Source organism: Chiloscyllium plagiosum, unplaced genomic scaffold (assembly GCF_037043375.1).
Source record: "Chiloscyllium plagiosum isolate Xiang-an unplaced genomic scaffold, Cpla_swu_hap1 HiC_scaffold_3, whole genome shotgun sequence".
NCBI lineage: Eukaryota > Metazoa > Chordata > Chondrichthyes > Orectolobiformes > Hemiscylliidae > Chiloscyllium > Chiloscyllium plagiosum.
The window spans coordinates 61602013-61629226 of record NW_028270141.1 but is presented as its reverse complement, the minus strand read 5'-3'; the positions used below and the strand labels follow the sequence as shown (position 1 = coordinate 61629226).

At 41.8% G+C, this 27214-nt stretch overlaps 1 protein-coding gene across 2 annotated transcripts in view; it reads left to right on the top strand.

The window, feature by feature from the left end:
- Positions 1-8759: 8759 nt before the first annotated feature.
- mtmr9 (myotubularin related protein 9) overlaps positions 8760-27214 on the top strand; it is a 75395-nt gene continuing 56940 nt past the window's right edge. The window contains exons 1-4 of one of the 2 annotated variants that reach the window (XM_087979805.1): positions 8760-8978; positions 11455-11563; positions 18088-18213; positions 22552-22644. In XM_087979805.1, the coding sequence (XP_087835931.1) occupies positions 8797-8978; positions 11455-11563; positions 18088-18213; positions 22552-22644 (510 nt within the window). In that variant the 5' untranslated portion in view covers positions 8760-8796. Of the gene's footprint in view, positions 8979-11454; positions 11564-18087; positions 18214-22470; positions 22645-27214 lie in introns of both variants that reach the window. The other variant, XM_043682436.2, reaches the window with a different exon arrangement.

The following is a 27214-nucleotide window of genomic DNA, read 5'->3' as shown; positions in this document are numbered from 1 at the left end:
AGCATAAGTTGGGAGCATAGGCTGTCAGGGAAGGATGTCGTGGAAATGTGGAACAGATACGACGTGTCCTTGATATGTATGTACCTGTCAGGCAGGAAAGAAATGGTCGTGTGAGGGAAGCTTGGTTGACGAGGGAGGTTGAATGTCTTGTAAAGAGGAAGAATGAGGCTTACATAAGGTTGAGGAAACAGGGTTCAGACAGAGCAGTGGAGGGATACAGGATAGCCAGAAGAGACCTGAAGAAAGGGATTAGGAGAGCTAAGAGAGGGCATGAAAAATCTTTGGCGGATAGGATCAAGGATAACCCAAAGGCATTTTATGTGGATGTGAGAAACATGAGAATGACGAGAACGAAGGTAGGTCCGATCAAGAACAGTAGTGGGAGACTGTGTATTGAGTCGAAAGAGATAGGAGAGGTCTTGAATGAGTACTTTTCTTCAGTATTTACAAATAAGAGGGACCGTATTGTTGAAAAGGAGAGTATGAAACGGACTGGTAAGCTAGAGGAGATACTTGTTAGGAAGGAAGATCTGTTGGGCATTTTGAAAAACTTGAGGATAGACAAGTCCCCTGGGCCTGACGGGATATATCCTAGGATTATGTGGGAAGCAAGAGAGGAAATTGCAGTACCGTTGGCAATGATCTTTTCGTCTTCACTGTCAACGGGGGTGGTGCCAGGGGACTGGAGAGTGGCGAATGTTGTGCCCCTGTTCAAAAAAGGGAATAGGGATAACCCCGGGAATTACAGGCCAATTAGTCTTACTTCGGTGGTAGGCAAAGTAATGGAAAGGGTACTGAGGGATAGGATTTATGAGTATCTGGAAAGACACTGCTTGATTAGGGACAGCCAGCACGGATTTGTGAAGGGTAGGTCTTGCCTTACAAGTCTTATTGAATTCTTTGAGGAGGTGACCAAGCATGTGGATGAGGGTAGAGCAGTGGATGTAGTATACATGGATTTTAGTAAGGCATTTGATAAGGTTCCCCATAGTAGGCTTATGCGGAAAGTCAGGAGGCATGGGATAGTGGGAAATTTGGCCACTTGGATAGAAAACTGGCTAACCGGTCGAAGTCAGAGAGTGGTGGTAGATGGCAAATATTCAGCCTGGAGCCCAGTTACAAGTGGAGTTCCGCAGGGATCAGTTCTGGGTCCTCTGCTGTTTGTAATTTTTATTAATGACTTGGATGAGGGAGTCGAAGGGTGGGTCAGTAAATTTGCAGATGATACGAAGATTGGTGGAGTTGTGGATAGTGAGGAGGGCTGTTGTCCACTGCAAAGAGACTTAGATATGATGCAGAGCTGGGCTGAGGAGTGGCAGATGGAGTTCAACCCTGCCAAGTGTGAGGTTGTCCATTTTGGAAAGACAAATAAGAATGCGGAATACAGGGTTAACAGTAGGGTTCTTAGTGAGGTGGAGGATCAGAGGGATCTTGGGGTCTATGTTCATAGATCTTTGAAAGTTGCCACTCAGGTGGATAGAGCTTGTAAGAAGGCCTATGGTGTATTAGCGTTCATTTGCAGAGGGATTGAATTCAAGAGTCGTGAAGTGATGTTGCAACTGTACAGGACTTTGGTTAGGCCACATTTGGAGTACTGTGTGCAGTTCTGGTCGCCTCACTTTAGGAAAGATGTGGAAGCTTTGGAGAGGGTGCAGAGAAGATTTACCAGGATGTTGCCTGGAATGGAGAATAGGTCGTACGAGAATAGCTTTTCTCGTTGGAACGGCGAAGGATGAGGGGTGACTTGATAGAGGTTTATAAAATGATCAGAGGAATAGATAGAGTAGACAGTCAGAAACTTTTTCCCCGGATGCAACAGAGTGTTACAAGGGGACATAAATTTAAGGTGAAGGTTAGAAGGTATAGGGGAGATGTCAGGGGTGGGTTCTTTACCCAGAGAGTGGTGGGGGCATGGAATGCACTGCCTGTGGGAGTGGTAGAGTCAGAATCTTTGGTGACCTTTAAGCGGCAATTGGATAGGTACATGGATGGGTGCTTAAGCTAGGACAAATGTTCGGCACAACATTGTGGGCCGAAGTGCCTGTTCTGTGCTGTATTGTTCTATGTTCTATGTTCTAACAGCAGCAGCAACACACTGACTGTGGCCCATCCAGTGCAGAGTCAGTCCCTACAATGAGGAGACTCTCAGGCTATTTTTTTGTTTTATTATACAATACAATTTACAAACAATTAACAATAACAGCTATATATAGAGAACAGGAACTTACAAGAGAGGGGAGCGGCAATGCCAAACCCCACCATTCAATCAATTTTCAGAGAAATGAGGATTAACCTCAAATCCCACTTTCATCACAAAAACAGTAACAGGTACATACAAGACAGTCCAATTAGAGAAGAAACAGTGCATAGAGTATAGACATGCCCCCCCCCCCCCGTAACTCGGCAAGCCCCCTGTCCCTCCCACCTTCCGGCCACTCTAAGGCAGCCCACCCCTACACCCCTTCCGGCTTTCGATCTGCCCTGACACACTTTCTGGCCACCTCTAGGACAGCCCATCCTGTTTCCCCAACACCCCCATCAGGACTGCCTACTCACCTTCCAGTTTCCCTAATCGCCCTTCGCACCTTCTGGCCACTTCTAGGATAGCCCGCTCCAGTACCTGCCCAGGGTGACAATGCGGAGGACAGCCCACCCGCCTTCTGCTCTCAGTCTGCCCCTACGTACCATCTGGCTCTTACCCAACCTGACGTGCCATCCAGCCTGTAGACTGCCCTGACACACTTTCTGGCCACCTCTAGGACAGCCCGTCCCCTTACCTGACATGACAGTGCACAGGACAGCCCACAAGCCCTCCGGATCTCGGCCTGCCCCTATGTACCTTCTGGTTCACGGCCGCTCTAAAGCACCTTCCGACCACCTCAAGGATCGCCCGTCCTGATTACCCATTCTAGGGATGACAGCGCTCAGAATGGCCTAGCCACCTTCCGGCTCTTGGGGTGACAGCTTTCGGGATGACCTATGAGCCTTCCAGCCCACAGTGAGGCCTGCCAGACACAAGACAGGTCAGGTGATAAACGAAACGAGCAACAAGAGGGTCAATTATCAACAAACAGAGACCCTTCTGGTACAGAGTTCATTTCAATAAACAGTTCTCTTTAAAATGTAGAGTCCAATCCCAGGAACAGAGTCCACTCCAGTATACAAAGTGCATTGTCAAAAACAGAGGCCACTCCAAAATGCAGAGTCCATTACCAAAAGCACAGTCCACAACTGAGGGCAAAATCCATTCCTGAAGGCAGCAAATGCACACCGCACAGCACATAGGTGTTTGGTCTCCATATAGGCCTGGCCTATACATAGAAAACCAGGCCCACTCACAGGAACACAGTACACTGTAAAGGTGCAGTTAACTTACAGGGTTTGTCCACTCCCAAACTCCAGGATGTAGCAAATGTTCACCTCCAAGCCCACACACAGGTGTTCAGTCTTTACAGAGGCCTAAACCACTAACAAAGGGCCAGACCTACCTACAAGAACAACTCATCTGGAAAGGTGCATTTTCTCACAGGGGGTCAGTTCAAACACCAAAAGTGAAAACATATACAAAAAGCAAAGAAAACCAGAATGTAAGGGCTAAGCCCTGCCACAAAATCAACATAGTCCTTTCCTCAAAGTAAAACAGAAAAGAGTAACACACAGACTGTACCCAGCCAATGAAACAACAGTTCCCTAATAAGAACTGAATTACATCTGAAACACACTGACTGTGTAAATCAGGCAGTTTAGAAATCAGTCCTCAATAAAAAAAAGGAATACCAGTTAACAAAACTGGCTTTGTAAACCAGCCAGTTTAGGAATCAGATTCTCCCAAAAGAGAGTCAGTCCCTAGAATGGGGAGACTCGCTTACGCTCCTTTGTTTTATTTTACTAAACAATACAATTTACAAAACAATTAACATTATCAGCTGCATAGACAGAAACAGCAATTTTACAAGGGAGAGGAACAGCAAAGCTAAGCCGCAAATCCCACCGTTCAACCAGTTTTCAGGGAAATAAGGAGAAACCTCAAATCCCACTTCCATCACAAAACAATAACAGTCACAAATACATATAAGACAATTAGATAAAAAAGTGTAGGGAGTTTGATGACAAGGATGAGAATTTTAAAATCTGGACATTGCTTGAATGGGAGTCATTGTAAGTCATTGAATGCAGCAGTGATAGAGGATTAAGACTTGACAAGAAAGTTTTGGAATTACTTCAAGTTTACAGAGGTTGAACTTGCAAGTTCATTGAGCACAGCATTAAAATAATTGAGCATGGAGGTAGAAAATTGAATGAGAGTTTTAGCAGCAGGTACTCTGAAATAGAGACAGGCTCAAATGGGATGACAGCGATTGATACAGAGGTGGTCTTAGTGATGGCACAGATAGGAGAGTAGGAGCTCCTTTCATTATCAAATTTGACACCAAGTTGTAAACACCCTGACTGAATCTCAGTGAGTTCGAGAGAGGGATGGCAGCCAGTTGTTCAAGAATGAAGATTGAAGCAGGGATTGGAAACTGTGGCTTAATTCTTCCCAATGTTTGATCACAGTTAATACTTCAGCATGAAGAGACTCAGAAACCAGAATGGAACACAAGACTAATTCCAGGTTTAATTCGATTTGAGCTGGAAAGAAGGAACAAAGGGAATACTTGCAAGTTAGGAGAAACAATCTTCATATGAAGGGCTCCAGCAGTGAGAATTTTCAGTCATAAATTTGGATTGGAGAAGGCTGAGGAGATATTTAAAAGAAGTTTTCAAAACCATGAAGGGTCTATACAGAGTATATAATGCAAAACTGTTCCCACTGGAAAAAACATTGAGAGTAACAGTACGGATTTCAAAGTCCAAAGATGTGCAGGTTAGATGGATGAGCCATGCTAAATTGCACATAGTGTCCAGGGATTTGTAGGTTAAGTGGATTAGCCACAAGGTATGCAGGATTACAGGGATAGGGTAGGGGATGAGTCTGGGTGGGATGTGTAACTCAATGTCATTTCCACACTGTAGGGCTTCTTTGCTGCTTCCAAGAAATGGAAATGGACTACTCCAAAATCTGACAAATCATGAATGGTGTTGAATATTGTGCAATCATCAATGAACATCTCCATTTCTGACTTTACGACAGAGGGTACATCATTAATGAAAGGTAGTTGGGTTGACGTCAGCATCCTGAGCAACTCCCGCAGAGAAGTTGTGGAACTGAGTTGGGTGACCTCCACCAACCATATCCATCCTTCCTACTTGCTAGTTATGACTACAACCAGCAGAGAGCCTGATTCCCACTGACTCCAGTTTTGCTAGTAGTCCTTGATGCCACAATCGGTCAAATGCAAGTCACTCTCACTTCACCTCTGGAATTCAGTCCTTTTGTCCTTATTTGAACTAAGGTTGTAATAAGGTCAGGAGCTGAGTCACCCTGGTGGAAGCTAAACTGAACATCAGTTAGCAGGGTATTTTGAAGCAATTGCTACTTGATAGCACTGTTGTTGATCCCTTCCAACACTTTACTAATGACTGAGGGTACAAATTGGCCAGGTTGAATTTGTTTTGCCTTGCTTGTACAGGACATAGCAGGGCAATTTTCAACATTGTCAGGATGGTATCAGTGTTGTGGCTGTACTGGAACAATTTGGTTAGGGGCGCTGAAAGTTCTGGAGCAGATGTCTTCAGTGCTATTGCCAGAATATTATCAAGGCCCATAGCATTTTCAATGTCCAGTGCTTCCAACCATTTCTTAACATCGTGCGGAGTGAACCAAATTGAGGGAGGACTGGCTTCTGTGATGATGGGAACCACTGGAGGAAGCTTGTGTAGATTGTTGCAAATGCATCGGTCTTACTTTGGCCACTGATTTGCTGGGCTGCCCATTGTTGAGGATGAGAATGTTTGTGAAGCCAATTCTTCCATTGAGTTTCTAATTATTCACCAACATTCATGATTGGCAAGATTGCGGAGATTAGATCTGATCTGGAATCACACATCATTTCAACAGTTTGGCATTTAGGAACATCTACAATTTGTGTGTTTCTACCAGGTCATTTTGCACACAGGGTCACACATGCATCTAGATGGCAGTGTCTTTCAGCTCTTACACTCACTCATTTTGTGCATACTTGAAGGCAGTCAGCCTCTGAATATTTCACACAGCTTGGGCGACTGGGCGGCACGGTGGCACAGTGGTTAGCACTGCTGCCTCGCAGCGCCAGAGACCCGAGTTCAATTCCCGCCTCAGGCGACTGACTGTGTGGAGTTTGCACGTTCTCCCCGTGTCTGCGTGGGTTTCCTCCGGGTGCTCCGGTTTCCTCCCACAATCCAAAGATGTGCAATTCAGGTGAATTGGCCTTGCTAAATTGCCCGTAGTGGTAGGTAAGGGGCAAATGTAGGGGAATGGGTGGGTTGCGCTTCGGCGGGTCGGTGTGGACTTGTTGGGCCGAAGGGCCTGTTTCCACACTGTAATGTAATCTAATCTAAGCTTTCTTAACGCACATTCACTGACTTTACCAGCGACTTACAGGTTTTCTGGTCTTTGTGGCTCACATTGCTTTCTTACACAGAGTCCTCGGTGTTCACTTACAGTGTGCCAACCTCTGTAGCTTGCAATACATTTTAATGCTGGGATGACAGGGTTTGAACTATTAGGAGAGGCTGAATATACTGGGGCTTTTTCCCCCTGGAGTGTCAGGGGCTAAGGGATAATCTTCTAGAGATTTATAAAATTCTGATGAGCATGAGTTTAAGGCGAGATGGTGATGGTGGAGAGCACTGAACAGTCAAGGAGATTGGACTTGTTGCTGTGTAGGACCATGTTACATCAATTGCAATGGATGTGAGAATTACCATTCCTTCAATAAAATTTGGTATTTATCTGTATTCTGCACAGATTATCTGCTCACAGATCTCACGTGAAGAATGCAGTACCTGGGGTTATAGTTATACAGCATGAAAACAAACCTTTCAGTCCAACTTGTCCATGCCAACCAGATATCCTAAACTGATCTAGTCCCATTTGCCAGGATTTGGCCCCTAGATGAAAGTGAGAACTGCAGATGCTGGAGATCAGAATCAAGATTACAGCGGTGCTGGAAAAGCACAGCAGGTCAGGCAGCATCCGAGGAGCAGGAGAAACGATGTTTCGGGCCGGAGCCCTTCATCAGGAATGGAGTTATAGCCATCTAAACCCTTCATATTCATGTACCTATCGAGATGCCTTTTGAATATTGTAATTGCACTCGCTCCCACCGCCTCCTTTGGCAGCTCATTCCATTTATGCACCACCTTCTGCATGAAAAAGCTGCCCCACAGGAACTCTTTAAATCTTTCCCTCTCACCTAAAACCTTTGTTCCTTAGTTTTGGACTCCCCTACCCTGGGAAAAAGACCTTGGTTATTCACCCTATATATGTTCCTCATGATTTTATAAACCTCGATAGCCACTTCTTTTAAATATAGTCCTGACCTCTGCAACTGGGTCAGAGGAAGCCTGTTACGTGGTTGCTCCGAAAGGTCTAGATGACCCAGGTCTGCTGACAGTATCCAGCCAAGGTGCAGGCTAGTCCTCCTCAAATCAAGCTTAGCTGCAGTCCTTCATGTTATATTTTAAGGATTGCTGAGACTATCTGCATTCAACCAGTCAGTTGCTTGTGAGTGATGAACAATACTTGGCAATCAGAACTTCTTTCAACCTTGGGGTTTTGGAAGATGCTGCTCATCTCTCACATGGATGATACTTAACCAGGTCCAGCAGCAAAAATGATACTCAATAGATATTGTAACAGTGCAAATGAACACACATTTACAAAAGTGAAAGGTTGTTTTTTTCCCCTAAATTTCCTAGATGCCCGCAGTAGTTTATTTTTTTCATCTGCCTGATACTTCTTTTAAATGCAGTTCTGACCTCTGCAACTGGGTCAGAGAAAACATGTTATGTGGTTGCTCTGAAGATTTGGGCAGTTGTTCCCTGGTGCCTGTTTTAGATTTGATTAGATTAGATTACTTGCAGTGTGGAAACAGGCCCTTCGGCCCAACAAGTCCACACCTACCCGCCGAAGCGCAACCCACCCAGACCCATTCCCCTACATTTACCTCTTCACCTAACACTACGGGCAATTTAGCATGGCCAAATTGGCCTTTAGGCCTACATGACCCAGGTCTGCTGACAGTATCCTGCCAAGATGCAGGTTAATCTTCCTCAAATCAGACAGTTGCAGACTTGGATTAGAGATGAGCAGACTGGGAAGACCATACATCTCTGAGCTGTCCTGAGCAGAAATTTCGTTGGGGGTCATGTGTGTGGTTTCTCTACCTCTTGATACCTGCTGGCACCAGCCTGTCTCCCTGAGAGGAAGGGCCACTTGGAGGGAGGACAAGTTTCCACATCCCCCATATTACCTTGCAATTGATGCTGAGTACCAATGGATAGAGCAATGGAGTGTAATCCATGCCAATACTTGACAAACACTGAACGTGCTGGACCTGGGTGTCCACGGCGGTCTGTTACTGCGACCAGACTGCCCATTTTCTCGAACACTTTGTGTGTTTTCTGTGGTGGGTATAAGGTGTAGAAGGTGTTCGGCAGATTGCCGCAGGCCGAATTATAACCAGTCTCAGTCCTTCTAACCAAACCCATTGCTGACCCAGCTCTCAGTGAAGCAGAAACGTCAATCAATTAGAGAATTCTGACCGGAACCATGACTCGGGAAGCAGTTGTTCGGGGGCCAGAAACTTCCGCCGGGTAGTTGGTCCGCGGGTTATTCTAGTCCGGGCGCTGCGATTTCTGGGAGGGAGGACGATGGAGTTCGCGGAACTGATTAAGACTCCGCGGGTGGACAATGTGGTCCTTCACCGGCCTTTCCTGCCACGGGTGGAGGGCACTCTGTGTCTGACCGGGCACCACCTGATCCTCTCCTCCCGCCAGGATAACAGTGAGGAGCTCTGGCTGCTACACAGCAACATCGACGCCATCGAGAAAAGGTGAGTGAGCCTGGAGCTCGGGCTCCGAGCAGCGGAGGCTGTGAGGGAGGGAAGCAACCGGACCTCACCCCGAACACACGGACGTCACCTCATTTGTACGGTTTATGTCTCAACAGATTTGACGACGAACCCACAGACATTTATAGCTTATAAATAAATTATTAAGTCAGTTAAACTAGAAGGCAAATGTTTAGGGTGATGGGGAAAGATATAAAAGAGAGCAACTTTTTCACGCAGAGGGTGGTGCATGTATGAACTGAGCTGCCAGAGGAAGTGGTGGAGGCTGGTACAATTACAACATTTTGAAAGGCATCTGGATGGGTATATGAATAGGAAGGGTTTGGAGGGATATGAGCCAAGTGCTGGCTGGTGGGACTAGAGTGGGATGTCTGGTTGGTATGGACAAGTTGGACCGAAGGGTCTGTTTCCATGCTGTACATCTCTATGACTATGACTGTATCCCCATGTCCAGTTCTTTGGATCAGTTTAGACGCTCGTCCCATTTCCTTGGGTTTTTCTAGAGGTTTCACCCTTGTTACTAACATTCAGCTTTGCTCTATCAGCTCCAATGGAAATGTAACTCCTGTGTCTCCTTCAACTGTAATGTCCTGTTTTTTGAATATTGACCAGGAATCTGCCAGTGCAGGTTGTTTTTGCGGTTAAGCGACTTTCAAAAAGTCTCTCACAATACTTGCACGCATTTGTCTTTTGTTTGAACTATGCACATTTAAGAGTGGGAATCATAGAATCCCTATACTCTGGAAGCATATTGTTCAGCCCATCGAGACCACACCGACCCTCCAAACAGCATCCCAACTAGACCCATCCTTTCTATATAACCCTGCATTTCCCATGGCTAATCCACTTAGCCTGCACATCCCTGGACAACTTAGCATGGCCAATCCGCCTATGTTGGAGATCTTTGGACTGTGGGAGGAATTTGATTTGTTTATCTTCACCGGCAGATGTCTTTATTCACTCCCTTCACGTTCATTAATCCTCACCTGCTGCCTATATCAAGCAAAATTGTGATAGTTGTCAACTATGAGATTAATTAAATCCATTGTCAACTTCTAGAAGTTCAATAAATATTTGCCAATTTAAAAGGGAACTTAAGGTGTAAACAGCTGATTGGAATTGCTCAAATTGGGATTAAGAGTGATGTGATTGTAGGTGCAATTTGTTAAAATAATTTAGAAAATCCTGTTTTATATCAGTGGAAGTTACTTTGCTTTTTGATTTTGCCATCTGTAGATAAATGGTGTTCACATCAACATGGCTGCTAGAAACAGTGGGAGCTGTATTTCAATTGACTTTGTTTCCATTTCTCTTTAGTCATTACTTCCTAAAGTTGTTAAACTGTCACTTGTCTGATGAAAGGTCACTGGACTCAAAACCTGACTCTGCAATCTCTCCTCAGATGCTGCCAGACCTGAGTTTCTCCAGTAATTTCTGTTTTTTGTTCATTTCCAGCTTCCATAGTTCTTGCTTTTATGTAGTATTACTAAGTTTATGTAGATTAATTTGAAAGCATAACACCTGTAGAAAGAAATAGGGATAATAGAAGTGACCAAGAGTTTGCAAAGATCATTGAGGCTGAAATTGAGTCATAGCATAGAAAACTCTAAGCAAAGAGAGTTGCAAGGTACATTCAGTGCAGATGGTTGCTGGACAAGGCATCCTTTTTAAACTTCCCACGTGAGCTATGTCATGAAATGTCACCTAGTTAATTATACTTTTCAAAAAAAAAGTCAGTTTGCAAAGCAATACTACACCAACATAGTCTATGGAGGAGGGCTCAGCAATTTGCAATGATCAGAAGGATTCTTCACCTTATGAATGACTAATCTTGAAATTTATGCAAGTGCATTTCAATAAGTGTTACCTTGAGATCTACTCCCCAGATGTTCCACAAGTCTCTTTTGGTGGCAGACCCATAGGTCTCTTTCTTGGATCAGTAAATTTGTCTCCAAAATAAAAGAAATAATTTAGCAGCCTAAATCCCAATCTTTCTGAATCTTAATTTAAACCATGATATTATGAAAGCAGCTTTGGGCAATCAGTTATTAGAGAAGGAGAAAATAAATCATAATTCTCTTCATTTGAGTTATTGCAAAAAAAGTAACTGCTAGCCTAACTTGTCATTTTGCAGGAAATGCTGCATCTCAGGACTGAACAATTAAAAATAACTTAAGCTCTGTCTCTGCAGTGTTAAACACCATCTGACAGTGAAATATTCCATCTTTGAAGAGAACTCAGCAACAGGACCCATCCTATTGTACACAATACAAACTCCTTTTGGTCACTATTGTGCGATGAACATTAGTTCTTGATAAACCTGACTGAAGCAGTCTTTAATTCTAGGCAAGAGGAGGCATTAACACTAAAAAAGCCATTTCTCGAAAGTGCAGAAAATATTTAAAACTTAGGCATAAATACCACTATTGTTAAATATATTGTAATTCTTTAATTCCAGGTTTGTGGGAACATTGGGTACAATTACAATTAAATGTAAGGATCTGCGTATCATTCACTTGGACATTCCTGGCATGGAAGAATGTTTAAATATCGCAAGCTCAATTGAGGTGAGATTTTTTTCTTGATCAGTCGTTTTCCAAGTTATTATAGATTGGTTTTGGAAAACATTTGATTTAGTACTGAGGATCAGATGTGGAATAGATTAGATACAAGGTGAATGAATATTTTTTTTTTGGCCGTAAATTGCTTCTGTTCTAACTTCACACACCCTTGCTGTAGCTTTGATTTGGCTTTCTGGGTAATAATAATTATAATGGATAGTCCAAGTTTATTTTGAACACATCAGAAAATTTATTGAGATGCTGAAACTTGTTTCTGTTGAATTGTTACAGCTTGTGGAGGTAATTATGACTTTCAAATCTGGGTTCAAATTCAGTGAACCAATAATAAACTCTCGAACTTTAACTTTTTTAATTTTTTTTTTGTATAGTGTTGAAGGTACTTATTCAATCCTATCACACAGCTCATTGTGTAATCCTACTCTTTTCCAGCTGTTTTCTCTGCTGTTAGTCATTATAAGATGATCGTGCATGATAGAACATAGAACATTACAGCGCAGTACAGGCCCTTCGGCCCTCAAGGTTGCGCCGACCTTTGAAACCAGTCTGAAGCCTATCTATCCTACACTATTCCATTTTCATTCATATGTTTATCCAATATCCTTAAAGTGGGCGAGTCTACTACTGTTGCAGGCAGTGCATTCCACACTCCTCCTACTCTGAGTAAAGAAACTGCCTCTGACATCTGTCCTATAGCTATTACCCCTCAATTTAAAACTATGTCCCCTGCTGGCCATCACCATCCGAGGAAAAAGGCTCTCACTCTCCACCCTATCTAACTCTCTGATTATCTTGTATGTCTCAATTAAGTCACCTGTCAACCTCCTTCTCTCTAATGAAAACAGCTTCAAGTCCCTCAGCCTTTCCTCATAAGACCTTCCCTCCGTACCAGGCAACATCCTAGTAAATCACCTCTGAACCCTTTCTAAAGTTTCCACATCCTTCCTATAATGCAGCGACCAGAACTGTACGCAATACTCCAAGTGTGGCCGCACCAGAGTTTTGTACAGCTGCAGCATGACCTCATGGTTCTGAAACTCAATCCCTCTACCAGTTAAAGCTGACATGCTGCATGCCTTAACAACTTTATCAACCTGGGTGACAGTTTTCAGGGATCTGTATAAATGGACGTGATATCTCTCTGCTCATCTACACTACCAAGAATCTTACCATTAGCCAGTACTCTTTATTCCTGTTGCTCTTTCCAAAATTAATTGCTTCACACTTTTCCGGATTAAACTCCATTTGCCACCTCTGAGCCTAGCTCTTCAGCTTATCTATGTCCCTCTGTAACCTGCAACATCCTTCAGCACTATCGACAACTCAGTCGACCTTAGTGTCACCCGCAAATTTACTAATCCATCCTTCTATGCCTTCATCTAGTTCATGTACAAAAATGACAACAGCAGTGGCCCCAAAATAGATCCTTGCGGTACATCACTAGTACCTGAACTCCAGGATGAACATTTCCCATCAACCACCACCCTCTGTCTTCTTTCAGCTAGCCAATTTCTGATCCAAACCGCTAAATCACCCTTAATCCTATGCCTCCGTATTTTCTGCGATAGCCTACCGTGGGAACCTTATCAAATGCTGTACTGAAATCCATATAGACCACATCAATCGCTTTATCCTCATCTATTTGCTTGGTCACCATATCAAAGAACTCAATAAAGTTTGTGAGGCATGACCTACCCTTCACAAAACCATGTTGACTGTCTCTAATCAACTTATTCCTCCCGAGATGATTATAAATCCTATCTCTTATAACCTTTTCCAATGCTTTACCCACAACCGAAGTAAGGCTCGGTGGTCTATAATTACCAGGGATGTCTGTACTCCCCCTTGTGAACAAAGGGATAACATTTGCTATCCTCCAGTCTTATATTCCTGTAGACAATGATGACATAAAGATCAAAGCCAAAGGCTCTACAATCTCCTCCCTGGTTTCCCAGAGAATCCTACGATAAATCCCATCCAGCCCGGGGGATTTAGCAAGTTTGGAAAGTGTGAAAATAGATAACACCTCCTCCTTGTGAAACTCAAGCCCGCCCAGTCTAGTAGTCTGTATCTTAGTATTCTCCTTGGCAACGTTGATTTTTTCCGGTGTGAATACTGATGACAAATATTCATTTAGCACTTCCCTTATGTCCTCTGACTCCAAGCACAACTTCCCACTACTATCCTTGATTGGCCCTAATCTTTTTCTAGTCATTCTTTTATTCCTGATATACCTATAGAAAGCTTTAGGGTTTTCCTTGATCCTGTCTGCCAACGACTTCTCGTGTCCCCTCCTGGCTCCTCTTAGCTGTCTCTTCAGGTCTTTCCTGGATAACCTGTAACTCTCAACTCTCAAGAACTCTGTTTGTTCTAGCACTAAGCTTCCACCCTAGCTCCCTGAATTTCTGCCTTAAACCCACATCCTTTTTCCTACTTAGGTCGTTGGTGCCTATGTGGACCACGACATGGGGCTGCTCCCCCTCCCCTCAAGCATTCCAAAAACACAGTCCAAGACATCATGAACCCTGGCACCTGGGAGGCAGCACACCAACCGTGAGAGACTCTTGTTCCCACAGAACCTCCTGTCTGTCCCCCTAACTACGGAGTCCCCAATGTCTAATCCTCTGCTCATCTCCCCCTTTCCCTTCTGAGCAACAGGGGCAGACTCTGTGCCAGAGACCTGCACCCCATGGGTTACCCCGGTAAGTCATCCCCCAATGCCCACAACAATATATTTGTTATTGAGGGGAACGGCCACAGGGGTTCCCTGCGCTGCCTGCCGGTTCCCTTTCTGTCCCCTGACTGGAACCCATCTGCCTCTTTCTTGCACCTGAGGTGTGACTACCTCCCTGTAACTCCTCTGAATAATTCCCTCTGCCTCCCGAATGATCTGAAGTTCATGTAGCTCCAGCTGAAGTTCCATAGCGCGTTTTTTGAGGAGGTGATGTTGGCTGCTCTTCCTGCAGAGGAAGTCAGCAGGACACTAGCGGTGAATCTTGCCTCCCACATTCTGCAGGAGGAACGTTCAACTGCCCTAACTGTCATCAACCACTGTTTTGAATTAGAAAAGAGGCTGTATAAAAATACATAATAAAAAAAAAACTAGTTATCTTACCAATCCGGTGCATAGTGTTTTTTTTGGGTTAGAGGAGGAGGAGGAGGATGGTTGGAACACACTACCTAAGTAGTGTTTCGGGTAACACAACCACCCACATAGATGACTTCACTTATTCAGCACTCCTGTGTCTGCTCCTGCTCAGTGTATGCTCCGCCTATTCATGAGGTAAGTTTTTAAGTCAGTGATTTGCCTTCCCATCAGCCCCTACTTGACATCCCGCTCTTATCTAACCTTAATGATTCAAGATGGTGGTGATCTGAAGGAACTTCCATTGTGATTAGACAGGAATTTCCAGCGTATTGAACCAGCATTGATGGAAGAATAATGTATGTCCAATTCATGTGTTCCCTTGTAGTTGCTGCCTTGTCTTTCTGTGTGGTGTAAATTGTTGAGTTTGGAGATGGTTTTGAAGAAACTGTGAGAGAGAAACTTCCATGTGTATGAACTGAGCTGCCAGAGGAAGTGGTGGAGGCTGCAACATTTTCAAAGGCATCTGGTTGGGTATATGAATAGGAAGGGTTTGGAGGGATATGGGCCAGGTGCTGGCAGGTGGGACTAGAGTGGGGTATCTGGTTGGTATGGACAAGTTGGACCGAAGGGTCTGTTTCCATGCTGTACATCCCAATGACTCTAAAACAGAATTGCATTTGCCATTCTCGTATTCAGGAAGAATTGAAATTTGTCACATCTGTTAAATTTAGTGGGCAGTTCTTGATCAGTGAAAAATCAATTAATGAAGATTTCATAACTTGCTGTTTTTTACTTGTTAAAATAAAATCCTTCTATAGATGTTAGTTAAAGAATATCTAGAAGATAACTAGAGAAGGGCAGCATGTTGGCTTATAGGTTAGCACTGCTGTCTTGCAGCGTTAAGGACCGGCATTCACTTCCAGTCTTGGGATACTGTGTGGAGTTTGCACATGCTCACTGCGTGGGTTAACTCCAGGTGCTCTGGTTTCTTCCCTCAGTCAAAAGATGTCAAGTTGGGTTGATTGGCCAATCTAAAAATTGCCTTGAAGATATGCAGTTTAGGTGGGCTGGCCATGGTAAAAATCTGATGTGGGATTATGGGGTGGGGGTGGGCCCAGTTGGCATCCTCTTTAGAGTTTGGGTGTAAACTCGATGGGCTAAATGGCCTCTTTCTGCTCTGTAAGGAATCCATGAAAAGCTAGAAATTTATCTTTTTAACCAGATGAGAGCTGGACCAAGCCTCATCCTGTGTAGTTTAATTTAGTTTTAATTAATCAGTTTGGATAATGTACTAATAGAAGGACTCACGATGTTGGCAGTGGTGCTCGGATTTGGGAACAAATATGGAGAGACTGAAGAACAGTGTAAAATACAGAATAATTGTGGACGGTATCCTTTTAACTTTTAACTACTGTCAACTATACAGTTGCTTGCAACCCTTGCTATTTATAAAGTAAACCATGTGCCTTTCATGCACAGCCGTCGCAAAATTGGATGTCGGGTGCATTTGCAAAAGAACAACATTCATAAATTAAAATTTTGGTGAACATTTCCTGCTAAGTTATCTCTGCTTATAGAAATTCATGCAAGATACATTCAATTTTCTTTAGGAAAGAAAATCAATATTGCTTCCATATATTGATTTGAAGCTGAGAGGAAAATAAACTTCAGTCACTTCACAGGGATGATTGTACTGATGGACAAGCATGGTGGACCATGAATACAGATTGCTTTCTTTCAATATTAAATACTATTCTGACTTGATTAAATGATAGGTGCATTGTTTGCCCATTTTTCAGAACAGATCGCCACCTAGTGTAATTACTTTGACAGCTTGTTCTACCGTGTATAGGTGGAGTTTTGAAGACGGTTTTTTAAACCTGAAATTAGAGGGACAACGTATACACGATGTATTGTTTTTGAAGGGATGAATATTCATCTACAAAATATGTAAAATGGGAAAGTTACCTTCCTAGCAGCTCCCAGTCCCTGGTTCTAGAACGTTTCCTGTAATATGTTCAGGCAGCAGTTAACTGAAACCAACTCTGCGGATACGGCGGTCGCCCTATACTGTCGTATCATTCAGTAATCCTGACGGCCGGCAGACTGGAAGACCCAGAACGGAGCGGTACGGCCCGCAGATTAGAAAGCCAGAGCGGAGTGCAACGGCCAGGCACACTGACTCATAAATGTTTATCTGTAACTGTGAAGAACTAGGGTCAACTTATACATGAGATATATGGAAAATACAAGATTTTTTGGTCAAAAATAAGGGGTTGACTTGTACATGAGATCGATCTATACAGGAGTATATACAGTAAATCCTTTAAGGATTGGTTCATGCTATCAAGAATTTCCAGTTTTGTGCGTGGACTTAACTACTTCATTTGATGAGACAGTTTCAAAGTGTGTCTGGATTTTATAATCACCACAAGTCTACTGTAAAGCTTTAACCAGTTTGGTCTCCAATTGTTAGCTGGTGTGCAAGTCACCTTCTGTGTTCGGGCCGCCTTTTAAGATAATGAAGTGTCCTAATTTATTTTTTCCTAAATTGAGTTTTGGAAGATACATGCTCACTGTGGAAAGTTCATAAGCTTTGTGTTCATATTTCCTGTGTGAGTAAATTTCCTACTCATTTGAGGGTGATGTATCTAAGTAACTGATGTATGGTGTATCGAACATAACACTCCGGAAATTATGGCATGCTTCATTAAGAACACATTGTTGAATAGGTTTCATGAATTTTATAGGTTGTTTATTTGTGTTGGACAGTATCAAAACTTGTCCTGCTTGCTCATGTAGATAATCTGTTTATTATTGGTAAACTTGATTTCCTTAATATTGCCTCAACTTGGAGCTCAATAGAACTTGGTTTTGCTGTATTTTTAATGGGTTAGCAGTGCCTGCAAAAGATTACAAGAATAGCTTTGGTTATTGAAGCATCAGCAGAAATCATTACATCTGTACTATTATTTTAACAGTCTCGCTTGGTTAGGAGAACACTTCCTTATTATCAAGCAATGTTGTTGCATCATGTTACATTTAAGGACTTGGGCTTAGACTCATGCTGGTACTCCAGTACTAACAAAGCTGCAATATTTGACGTGCACACCTTTTGTTAAGACATTAAACTTATCAGTGTTCCATTTGGGGTGTTGGATACTGCAAATGACTCAAAAGAAATAGTCACTCAGACTTTTTTCCTAATGGTTATCTTGTGGCTGATTGTATGCATGTACAAGTTTGCTGCATTTTCAGTATGATGAAGGTAGCCGTTGGTACCATATTACAACAGGAAGATTTGATGATTTTTCAGGGGAAATGAAGACTTTTTAAAAAAATAACTTGGCCTATAAGTTTGCTGTGATAATGGGACTGAATAATCTTGGAAGTGATCATGCTTTATTTGTTTTACCTTGTTCAGGCCTTATCTACTTTGGATTCTACCACATTGATGTATCCTTTCTTTTATCGACCTATGTTTGAGGTCTTGGAAGATGGATGGCACTCCTTCCTTCCTGAGCATGAGTTTACTTTGCTTTCTGTGTCGGTGAGTCTAATTTTAACTATTTGCAAGTGTGGTGTCGAAATTTGTTCCAACTACTGGTATGGTTTTGAATTCTGGCTATTTTGGCAAACGTATAAGCAACTTGGAAAAAAAAGGAGTAATAGTCTGGAATTTCAACCATCTTTGTAACAACTGAGGTAAATTAGTGTTAATTGCACTCAGGATACAGAATTTCTAATTCATTCGGGGCATTATATTTTTTCAGTATGTAGCAAGCCAAACAAGAGAGAGGGTGTTATTTCTGAAACAGGAGTTGAACTCAAACTTAGACTTGTGCAAATGTCAGAAAATATACATTGTCAGACCAGGAACAAAAAACATTTATTAGATTCCAAGAATTCAGTCTTGAAGAAAACCTAAAGGAGTATTGAAAGTACAGGGGTGAAATGAAAAAAAGAAATTAGGAAAGCAAAAAAGTAGACATGAACGGAGTACTAGCAGGTATTACCAAGTAAAATCCTGCAGTATTTTGCAATTGAAATGAGGTATTGAATTGGCTTGGCGGTATGGCGGCACAGTGGTTAGTACTGCTATCTCACAGCACCAGGGACCCGGGTTCAATTCCTGTGTGGATTTTGTTCATTCTGTGTCTGCGTGGGTTTCCACCAGGTGCTCTGGTTTCTGGTCCACAGATGTGCAGTTTAGGTGGATTGGCCATGCTAAATTAACCCGTAGTGACCAGGAGTGTGCAGGCTGGGTGGATTAGCCATGGTAAATGCGGAATTATGGAAATAGGGTGGGATGCTCTTCTCAATGAGGCCGATTGACCTCTATCTGCACTGTAGGGATTCTCTGACTATGAATTAGAGACCAAAAAGGTAACTTGATTATGGAAGTCATAGACGTGAACATGATTCATGATAAATATTTTCACCGAGCAATGGGAATTAGAAATCAAATGGGGTTTTATATGTGAAGACAGTAGAAACTGCTAAAGTATTAAATTAATACTTTGAAACCTCAATTAGCAAGGAGAAAATGCTAAGCAGATCATGATAAAAGAGGAGATAATTCACATTCTTAAAGTTTAAAATTGATTAAACTGGAAGTTATTGGATAGACTGGAAGTTGATAAGGTTAAAAATCAAACTACACCAGGTTATAGTCCAACAGGTTTATTTGGCATTGCATGCTTTTGGAGTTCAGCTCTTTCCTTCGGCGTCGTAGGAGCTGAGCTCTGAAAGCTTGCAATTTCAAACAAACCTGTAGGACTATAACCTGATGTAGTTTGATTTTTGACCTCGTGCATCTCCAGTTAAACTCTGGTATCTCCTCATCATCACTTAAAGTTGATGAACACAGGGATTGGATGCATTGCATCCAAGGAGACTGAAGGTAATAAGAGTGGAAATTGCAGAGACACTCGCCATAATTTTCCAGTCTTCCTTCAACTTTGGTGCCACAGGACTGGAGAATGCAAATGTTAACCCTTGTTCAATAAGAGGCATTAAGATAAGGCCCCAAACTATGGGGCAGTCAGTTTAACTTTAGTGCTGGGAAAGCTTCTCCAAACAATAATTTGAGATGAAATTAATAATCACTTGGGCAAATGTAAATTAAGAAAAGTCAGCATGGTTTGTTGAGGGCAAATTGTGTTTAACTGAATTGCTGGAATTTTGAGATGTTGATGTGGATTATGTACAATTCTGAAGGACTTTTAATCAAAGTGCTGCATTACAGACATATGAGTGAAGTTAAACTTGTGGAATAAAAGAAACATTAGCAACATTGATGCAGGAAACAAAGGGAGGGAGGTAATGGATGTTTTTGGGCAAGCATAAAGTTCTTCAGGGATCAGTGTTGAGACTTTTTGCTTTTTGATATATGCATTTATGACCTATATCTGAAATTAAACAGGGCATAATTTCAAAATTTCTGAGCTGTCTTTCACTTTGAGTATTGTGAGAAAGATTGGACAGAACCTCAAAAGGCTGCAGACAGGTTGGTGGAATAAATGCATAAATGGCAGATAAATTTTAAAGGACTAAGGTGTGAAGTTATTTGAGTTTGTAGGAAAAACATGAAAGGGCAGTATAAAATAATTCTGTGTAATTCTGAATATATTATTTTCAAGGCTGTGCAGGTAGGGAGGGACCTGGGTACATATGTGAATAAATAACAGAAGATGGCAGGATAGTTGAGAACTAAGTTTGTAAAGCATGCAGTATCCCAAGGATTTATTAATGGTGTGTGGAGTATAGAAACAATGACATTACGTTAAAGTTGTGTTGAACATTGGTTTGGCCTCAACTGGAGTATTATGTTCAGTTCTGGGTACCACAATTCAACTCAGGAAGAATAGGGAGCAATAGGTAGTGCAAGAATGTTTCCAGGAAAAAGGAACTTCAGTGAGGAAGATAATTTGGAAATGTAAGGATTGTTAGGAAAATTGAAGGTTGAAGGAAGATTTTGATTTGGCAGGTGATGAAAGTCATGAGGTGTCTGACAGAGGGTTTTGGGAGAAAATTCTTTATCTGTAGAAAGGTTGAGAACCAGAGGAGACAGATTCAGATTTAGCATTTGACAAAAAAAAAGAAGCATGAGGTTTTTACACAATGAGCTTGATTAGATTAAATTAGATTCCCTACAGGAAACAGGCCCTTCAGCCCAACAAGTCCACACTGACCCTCTGAAGAGTAATCCACCCAGACCCATTCCCCAACCCTATATTTTACCCCTGACTAATGCACCCGACACTGTGGGCAACTTAGCATGGCTAATTCACCTGACCTGCACATCTTTGGATTGTGGGAGGAAACGGAAGCACCTGGAGGAAACCCATGTAGACACGAAAAGAATGTGCATACTCCACACAGACAGTCGCCTGAGGGAATTGACCCCAGGTCCCTGGCATTGTGAGGCAGCAGTGCTAACCACTGTGCTGCCCTCTTTGTTAGGATCCGAAATGCACGGCCTCAGTGTAAGGTGACAGCTGATTCATTTGAGAGGTTCAAGAAAATTGAAATATTATCTGAAGGAAAAATGAACAGGGAGAAGTTTGGTGAGTGGCATGAGGCAAATTGCTCCTTTGGAATGCCAACACAAACCCAGCAGAGTGAATGTGCCACTCTGTAACTAATTTGTGATTTGGCTATTGGGTGTGATTGCAAGCATAAGGTTATAAAGGCCATTTCCTTTATTTTAAAGTATTCAATTTATAATAATTGCAGTTAAATTAAGGAAAGAGGAAAATAGACCAAACAATGGTTTAAAAAAAAATGAAGTTGGTAAATTAATTGATGTATTATCAAGTTATGTAGCGTTGATTTGATTTGAAATGCGAAGAATCTTTTTGATAGAAAGAACTTCTATTTTGGAAGGGTAATTTGCCTTGGCTGATTTTTGTTTACCATATATACTCGAGTGATAGTCAAATTTTTTTGACTACTTTTTAATGTTAAATTTATGGGGTCAACTATTACATGGATACTGTTTTTGAGGGGCTGAAATTCATACCTTATCATTAGCAGAAGCGCAATTGATCTCTAAACAAATAAGGAGGGAGAAAATGAATCATGGTAATTCTGAAAACCTGGAGCAGAACATAACAACTAGTGGACTGGAACAAGAGTGAAACAACCGGCAGACTGGAAAGCTGGAGCGGGACGTGACAGCCAACACACTGACTCATAAATATTGATCTGTTATCTGTGAAGAACTAGAGGCAACTTTTACATGAGATATATGGAGAATTCCAAATTATTTGGCCAAAAATAGGGGGTCGACCTTTACATGAGATTGCCTATTACTTGAGTATGTACGGTACTTATTTATATCTGGTTTTAAAAATAATTTTCTTACGGAATTTGAATAGGAGCAAATGGATTTTTCTATCATTTTGTAAAAACACAGTGCCAAGTGTGTCAAACAAAAGTTCTACTTTAAGGGATACAACTTATTACTGTGGCATTTGACCAAAAGCTTGCCCAGATGGATAGGCTTGGAGGAACAAAGCAAGGTAAAGCCTCAGATTTAGGGAGGAAACCCTGGACCTTTGGGCCTTAGTGGCCTAATAACATTAATTTGAAATCTAAAAATGATATTTGATATGCATTCAATTTTGCAATTGCAAATATGGGCATTCCCTGAAATCTGGCTGGTACATAAGTTACTCAAAGGCATAAGTTGTCATAAAGGTCTGTTGGCATGAATATTTTAAAAGCTGCAGTTTTTGTAACAAGTAAAGTTTAAACAGCAAGGAAGCATTTTGAATACAAACAATATTTGCTTTTCTCTCAGACAGATGAATGGAGACTGAGCTATGTTAACAAAGATTTCACTGTTTGCCCTTCCTATCCTCCTATTGTCATGGTGCCAAAGTCAACGGATGATGAGATTTTGAAAAAAGTTGCTACGTTTCGTCAAGGTGGTCGCTTTCCTGTTCTCAGCTATTATCATAAAAAGAATGGAATGGTAAGCATAAAAGATGATTGCCGATTTTGGAAAGGATAGTCTGATAATCTCCAGTTTACTATTAATTTTGTTTTATTTCTGTAAGATCAACCCTCAGCCTCCAATGCCTCAGGGAGAAAAGCTCCAGCGTATTCAGCTTCTCCCTATAACTCCAACCCTCTATTCCCGGCAACATCCTTGCAAATCTTTTCTGTACCTTCTCAAGTTTAACAACATACTGTAGAAGAGCAATCAGAATTGTATGTAGTATTCTAAAAGTAGCCTCACCAATGTCCTTTACAGCTGCAACATGGCATTCCTATTCTTCATTAGTCCGCTGTCAAACATCGAGAAGTGTGTCATGCAATAGAATCCTTCTGATGTGTAGTAACTATTGGATAGCTGTTGTTCAGGAACAACATCCAACGGTTCATTTCACTGAAATGAATGGACAGCTAATCTGAGGGAATGTGATCAGCACAGTGGGTCAACTCTCTATATTTCTTTGTATAGTGTCATGGATTTTAATGCCACTTGAAACTTGGCACTCTGTTTAACAGTTTAGCCAAAGGAAAGGTATCTAAAGTCCTATTGGAGAATATAAATTTAATGGTTGAGCAATGGAGCAATGGGAGTATGTCAGAAGAGTAGGTGGGCCAGTTTTCCCATATTATTACACACTGATATATCACCTAAAAGTTAAAATCAGGGATTCAAAAAATGGCAACTGAAGGCTGCATCCTCTTTTGTAACTTTGACAAAGCTGCATTTTCATGCTGGATGACTCTATAAATAGGATTTCATTCATAAAATTATCGTTATTTTCCATATGTGAAAAATAAGCAGTTTAATGACTTTGTATTGTTAGCTAGTAAATTGGGAATGAATGAAGGATTTGACATTGTAAAAATGAGCAGAGATTAGCATAACAAATTGTGATAAAGATGCTTTTAACCAAATAAGTACCAATATTAATGTTACTGAGGTAAGGAAATCTATTTTCATGTCAGCTGTATAGTTCACATGGTTACTGAATGGGGAAGACCAGTTCACTGTGATGTCTTTAAATTATTAGGATTTTACATAATTTTTCTTCTCCGTCAAATTCCAGGCTGAAGTTTGGATTGCACCGACTGAAATGTTATGAAGTAATGGCAACAAAAAAAAACTAGCTATAGTCATCCCAAAAAAGTTGCTGGCTATTGAATCATCTCTCATCTGAGTCCATTATTATGTAGTATTATCAAATTGCAGAGTACTTGGAAGTGCTTGGTAAAATAGGGCTGAGTTAGCATGGCTTCGTCAAGGGCAAGTCCATAGAATCCCTGCAGTGTGGAAATGGGCCATTTGGCCCAATACATCCATGCCAAACCACTCCAGAGTATCCCATCCAGATGCATTCCCCTACCCTATAACCTTACATTTCCCATGACTAATGCACCTAACCTACACATCCCTGAGCACCATAGTCAATTTAGCATGGCCAGTTCACCTAAGCTGCACATCTTTGTGACTATGTAAGGAAACCAGAGCACCCAGAGAAAACCCACGCAGACACTGAGAGAATGTGCAAGTTCCACACAACCCGAGGCTGGAATCGAATGTAGGTCCCTGGTACTGTGAGGCAGTCCTGCTAACCACTGAGTCACCATGCCACCCTGAAGTCATGCCTGACAAATCTATTAGAATTCTTTGAGGAGGTGACAAGCAAATTGGATAAAGAAGACCTTTGACAAGATGTCACACACAAGGCTGCTAAATAAGATAAGAGCCCATGGTGCTGGGGACAAGGTACATGGAAAGAGATTGGCTCACTGGCCAGAGATTGGGTAAAGGGGTCTTTTTCAGAATGTCAGCCAGTGACTAGTGTAGTTCAGACCTCACCAATTAATGTTGTACATGAATGATCTGAATGAAAAAACTGAGGGCATTGTTGCTAAGTTTGCAGATTACATGACACTCAATTATTTGTCTAATGTTAAGGCAAAGAGGCTGCAGAAGTACTTGAACAGGCTGGGAGTGTGGGCAAAGAAGTGGCAGATAAAATACAGTGTGGGAAAGTGTGAGGTGATGCACTTTGGTAGGAAGAATAGAGGAATGGATTGTTTTCGAAATTGGGAAAGGCTTTGGAAATCTGAATCTCAAAGGGACTTAGGATTCTCTTAAGGTTGACATGCAATTTAGCATTCATTTCAAAAAGGCTGGAATATAAAAACAGGGATATACAACTGAGGTCATGTAAGGCTCTGGTCAGACTGCATTTGAACTATATTGAACAGTTTTAGGGTCCCGTACCTAAGGAGAGGTGTACTGGCCATTGGAGGAATTCCAGGGGAGGTTTAGAAGAGTGATGTTGGGGCTGAAGCACTTGTCATGTGACAAGTGGTTAATGAGTTGGTCTCTCCTCAATGGAATTTGGAAGGATGATGGGATCTGATTGACAGTTAGAGAATGGGTTCACAAGAGATTTACCAAAATATTGCCAGGAATGGAGGGTTTGAGTTATGGAGAGAGCTGGATAGGTTGGGACTTTTTTCACTGGAGCGAAGGAAGTTGAGGGTGACCTTATAGAGGTTTATAAAATCATGAGGGGTTTAGATAATGTGATGGCAGGTGACTTTTCCCTCACGTGAGGTATTTCAAGATTGGGGGCATTTTTAAGGCGCGAGGAAGATGAAAAAGAAATGAGGCACATTTTTTTTACACAGACAATAGTTTGTGTGTGGAATGAACTTTCAGCAGAGGTGGTGGATGCAGGTACGTTTGCAACATTGACAAGACATTTGGATAAGTACATGAATAAGAAGTACTTGAAGGGACGAGGGACATGGGCCAAGCTCAGGCAGGTGGGACTAGTTTCAGTTTGGTATTATGGTCGGCATGGATGAAGTGGACTGAAGGTTTGTTTCCATGCAATATAACGCTACGGATCTATGACTCTAATAGTGAGAGGCCTTGATAAAATGGACATGGAGAAAGTATTCCCACCTGTAGGAGAGACTAGGTCCCAAGGGCACAGTCTCCTAAGAGATGGCTTTTTAGAACAGAGAGGAAGAAGATCTTCAGCCAGATGGTAATGAATCTGTGGAACTCATTGCCACACAAGTCAAGTCATTGAGTATATTTAAAACAGAGAGGTTCTTGATCAGAAGGATATTAAGAGTTATGGGGAGAAGGCTGGAATATGGGGTTGAGAAACATCAGTGATGATCAAACGGCAGAGCAGACTCTACCACATGACCTAATTGTGCTCCTATTTCTTATGGTTTCTCTGTGCTGTGGAAACTGAGAAATGGCGTCAAGCAACTCTGGCATGCAAGTGTTCTACAATTAATATTTTGACAGCATTGTATATATTTGTGAACATTTTTCCTGTATACTTGTTTCCTCTTTGCTCCAGTTGAAATGTTTCAAATCATTAGTTGTGAATAGTATTTTTTTCCCTTTGGTCTGAAATGTTTTGTTCCTTTGTTAAACGGAAAAGAGGTTGTCCCCCTACAAGAGTGGATTTTCCATGTGGTGTAATGAGATATGTGTGAAATTATGCCTCTTTTATCCGTTTGAATTTATGCCTGAACTTCATGGCAATCTCATTAGCATAAACTAGAATATAAAGTCATTAAGTTTTCCAGAATTGGAGAAGCACTGAACAAAAGCTGTTTCCTTCCGTGGGTTTTTCAACAATCATTTATATTCTTTAGGCACAGCGGGTTTAAGAATATAGAGTTGCAAAAGCAATTCAGTTTTTAGAACCATTGGAATTGAAGCCATAAAATGTAATTGAAGAAACAGAACATTGTGCCAATGGATAGATTTGTTCATAAACTAACTGAAAATGTCAAAACATGAGGAAAAATAACCCTCACTGTTCACTAATTCGTTGTTTAAACACCTGTTTTAAATGTGTACAATGACAGAAAATGAGCATCTGTCTTTTCAGGTTGATAGCACAACCAAAGTAAACCAGGAAAAAGCAGCAGGGATAAATTAGAATAAGTAGAGGATATTGAGCATAGCATAGCAGTGTATGACCTCCACGTGTTGTTTTGTTGCTTAATCTTTTATGGAAGGTTTTTGCTTCACAACTAGATTTTGTTTTTGGGAGCAAACCTCAAAACTACACCTCAAAACCTGTTGAAAATAAATTGAAATTAATAAGTAAATTAAAAATTCTTATGCCATTGCCCATTGATAAATCTGGACCGAGTTTCAGGTTTTTGATTTGCAATTGGTCATAGAGTTATCGAGATGTACAGCACGGAAACAGACCCTTTAGTCCAATTCGTCCATGCCGACCTGATATCCTAAATTAATCTTGTCTCATTTGCTAGCACCAGGCCCATATCCTTCTAAACCCTTCCTATTCATATACCCATCCAGATGCCTTTTAAATGCTGTAATTGTACCAGCCTCAACCACTTCGACTTCCTCTGGCAGCTCATTCCATACACGCACCACCCTCTGTGTGAAAACGTTTCTCCTTAGGTGCCTTTTAAATCTTTCCCTTCTCACCCTAAACTGGTGCCGTCTAGTTCTGGACTACCCCACCCCAGGGAAAATACTTTGTCTATTTATGCTATCCATGCCCCTC